At 35.3% G+C, this 3651-nt stretch overlaps 1 protein-coding gene across 1 annotated transcript; it reads left to right on the forward strand.

The window, feature by feature from the left end:
• The first annotated feature begins 283 nt into the window (after positions 1 to 283).
• Positions 284 to 3430, forward strand: LOC121309455 (cytochrome P450 7A1-like). Its single transcript, XM_041242392.1, has 6 exons — positions 284 to 366; positions 790 to 1030; positions 1184 to 1794; positions 2098 to 2228; positions 2421 to 2599; positions 3057 to 3430. Exons 1-6 carry the CDS (start codon positions 284 to 286, stop codon positions 3354 to 3356), a joined length of 1545 nt encoding a protein of 514 aa, XP_041098326.1. The 3' UTR covers positions 3357 to 3430.
• Positions 3431 to 3651: the final 221 nt, after the last annotated feature.

Consider the following 3651-nt stretch of genomic DNA (forward strand, 5'->3'; position numbering starts at 1 on the left):
CCTTGAAATTGTTTTCCAGCTATATCCTGATTGGTTTAAAAAAATATTGTGTGTGTGTTCATGGGCATAGTTCAAGGGCAGTACAGCAATCCGGTGAACTATCCTATGTCTAATTCCCTAAAGCTTTTCCTATGGATTTACATAAAGGGCTGATCCCATTTTTTGGAACAAATAGCAAACGGTTAATAAACTACCAAGGTAGCCTATAAAAAGAGTCCAATACACTGAATCATCAACATATCAGTTTTCATCTTGTGCAGCTATAATTTAGAGTATATCAGCAATGATTCTGAGTATTGCTTTGATCTGGGGAGTTGTAGTTGGTCTGTGCTGCTGCTTGTGGCTCATACTGGGAATAAGGAGACGGTAAGTCCAGTTTTAATCTGCCTTAAAGACATTTTAAACTTTTATTTTAGCTCTTGAATAATTGCACTTAAAATGAAATGAAATGACTGAATGCAGTCTTTTCAGTAAAGGTTCAATTACCAAAAACAAGGGGATGCAGTGGGGCAGTTTTTTTTTTTATTTGTTTGATCCTGTAGGAGAAATTGTAGCATCAATAAAAATAAACCCATTGAATACATAATGGTCTTTATTAAATAATTGGTCATAAAAATTACTACTGTAAAATGAATGTCAAACATACTTGTTTTTTTTGTGTTTTTTTTTTAAAATATATTCTGACCATTAACAGTACTTGAATGACATTTGTCACTTTCATCTGCCATTGAAAATGCAGATATGAAGTTATTGTATTATTTATTATACAGTGCCTCCTTCATGTTTCAGGCGTCCAGGAGAGCCTCCTGTAGAGAATGGCTTAATCCCATACCTTGGCTGCGCCCTGAAGTTTGGTGCCAACCCTCTTGAGTTCCTTCGTTGTAGGCAAAAGAAGTATGGGCACATCTTCACATGCAAAATTGCTGGTCAATATGTTCACTTCCTCACTGACCCATTTTCATACCACTCTGTGATGCGCCATGGAAGGCATCTGGACTGGAAAAAATTTCATTTCACTGCCTCTGCCAAGGTAACCCTATCTCGTTTGATGACAGTTTGTGATATACTGTAAAGCTTGTTTACATGGCACTGTATTATTATTCCTACTTATTTTTTTCTATTGAAAAATAGCATTTGTTTGTTTATTACATGATTTAGACCAGAATATCTTTTATTCCATTAGGCCTTTGGACATGAAAGTATGGATCCAAGTGATGGCTACACAACTGAAAACCTGCACCAGACTTTCATAAAAACAATGCAGGGCGAAGCCTTGCTGACCCTTACTGAAACAATGATGGAAAATCTCCAGTGTGTTATGTTGCAATCAGACACAGTTAAAATCAACTCCAAAGACTGGGTGACAGATGGGATTTTTGCATTCTGCTACAGGGTGATGTTTGAATCAGGCTACTTAACACTCTTTGGCAAAGAACTCAATTCCCAGGAAGACAAAAATCTTGCCAGACATGAAGCGCAGCGGGCACTGGTCCTTAATGCCCTTGAAAACTTTAAAGAGTTTGACAAAATTTTCCCAGCCCTTGTAGCTGGCCTTCCAATCCATGTGTTCAAAAGTGGACATAGTGCCAGAGAAAATCTGGCAAAGACTCTCCTACACGAAAACCTTAGTAAAAGGCAGAATGTGTCTGATCTCATTTCGCTCAGAATGTTTCTGAATGATACCTTATCTACTTTTAATGATATGAGTAAAGCACGGACCCATGTAGCTGTGCTGTGGGCATCACAGGCCAACACGTTGCCTGCCACATTCTGGACTTTATTTTATTTGATCAGGTAAGCAATTAGTCATGTATGTTTTTCTGCAATAAAACCCAAGCACAAATGTTATAGTGGTCCACAACTTGTTCATGTTACATTTGGTACCACATACAAAGCCTTAACTCAATGAGCATTTAAAGTATATTCATTTTGTATAGACTGTTAAAGAAACCATCAACATTCTAGAACAGTTCAATAGATACCAAACTTTATTAAATTTGTCTATAGAGAGTAAGTATGTGTGAATGTGGCCTATTGTTATGTTAAAAAATAATTTATTTCTGAAAACCAATACTATAATTATATTTACTTTTTCAGGTGCCCAGAAGCAATGAAAGCAGCAACAGATGAAGTCAACAAAACATTAGAGAATTCTGGCCAAAAGGCAAGTTTAGATGGTCACCACATTTTTTTGGCGAAAGAGCAGTTGGATGACATGCCTGTATTAGGTAAATACCTCTACTATTTCATAATTTAGTTCTAGTTTCTTCAACAGCCATTAAACTAAAAGCCTAGACCTTCAAATGCTCTGATACTTTATAATGAAAACATGCTATGAAACAGAGAATGAATGGGACCTTTAGTTTGAAAGCAGCTTTTAATGTACTATACTGCACTTTTCTTTCATTTCATTTTTATAGACAGCATCATTAAGGAAGCTATGAGACTATCAAGTGCATCTCTCAATGTCAGAGTTGCCAAGGAAAAATTTACACTGCAGTTGGACAACTGCCAATCATACAACATTCGTAAAGATGATGTAATAGCCCTATACCCTCAGCTGCTCCATTTTGATCCTGAAATTTATGAAGATCCTCTGGTAAGTCGAGTATATGCTATTCTTTAACACACATTCACGTTATCTCATGTTTTACATGCAGAAGAGCGCAAGAAAAATGCTTTTTAATCACAGTAAAACTTAGTAAACCCCAACAAATAAGAGAGGTGTAGCTTCTTATCGAAAGCAACCACAGATTTTCATTGTGGTTAAGTGAGCTTTCTCTGTAGTCTCTGTAGTCTTTTTTTAATTTTACTTTCATATTTGGAAGCTTAATCCAAAGTTCACAGCTGAGGTATTGTGTCACTAATTCAGATCATTTGTTTTTGTCTCATAATTATTAAACACACAATTATGCTAAATTCAGAAATGTAGGAATGCTAAAAGAAATACAATAAATTAAATGACAAACATTTCAAATAGTCTTTCAATGTGGTAGACTCTGCCAGGTTTAATGTTCTGAAACTAGTGTCCTAACACCACATTTGTCTATCCACAGACCTTCAAGTACAATCGTTACCTAGATGAAAATGGCCAAGAGAAAACCGCTTTTTACAGAAATGGTCACAAATTAAGATATTACTACATGCCTTTTGGTTCCGGGGTGACAAAATGTCCCGGACGATTCTTTGCTGTGCATGAAATTAAGCAGTTTTTGTCTCTTCTGCTTTCCTATTTTGAGATGGAACTTTCAGATAAAAATGGTAAAATCCCACCCCTGGACCAATCTCGTGCTGGGCTAGGCATTTTGCAGCCTACCTATGATGTTGACTTTAGGTACAAGCTGAAGTATCTATGAAAGACTCATTTGTTGGATTGTACATTTTGCACAGTGTTTCAAATAAGGTTTAAACTTTGGCCTTTTTGTACAGAGATGATACAGATATAGATGTGTGTGCGTGTGTATATATATATATATATATATATATATATATATATATATATATATATATATATATATATTTCTAAACTGTTTAAACTGTTTGTATGTATGGATGTATATATAATGTACAGAATATATTAAACTCTAATACAAAGCGAACTACAAAAAAGGAGAGCTTTTCAGTAATACTTACAGTATGATATATTTGTAT

This window comes from Polyodon spathula, chromosome 3, assembly GCF_017654505.1.
Source record: "Polyodon spathula isolate WHYD16114869_AA chromosome 3, ASM1765450v1, whole genome shotgun sequence".
Lineage (NCBI taxonomy): Eukaryota > Metazoa > Chordata > Actinopteri > Acipenseriformes > Polyodontidae > Polyodon > Polyodon spathula.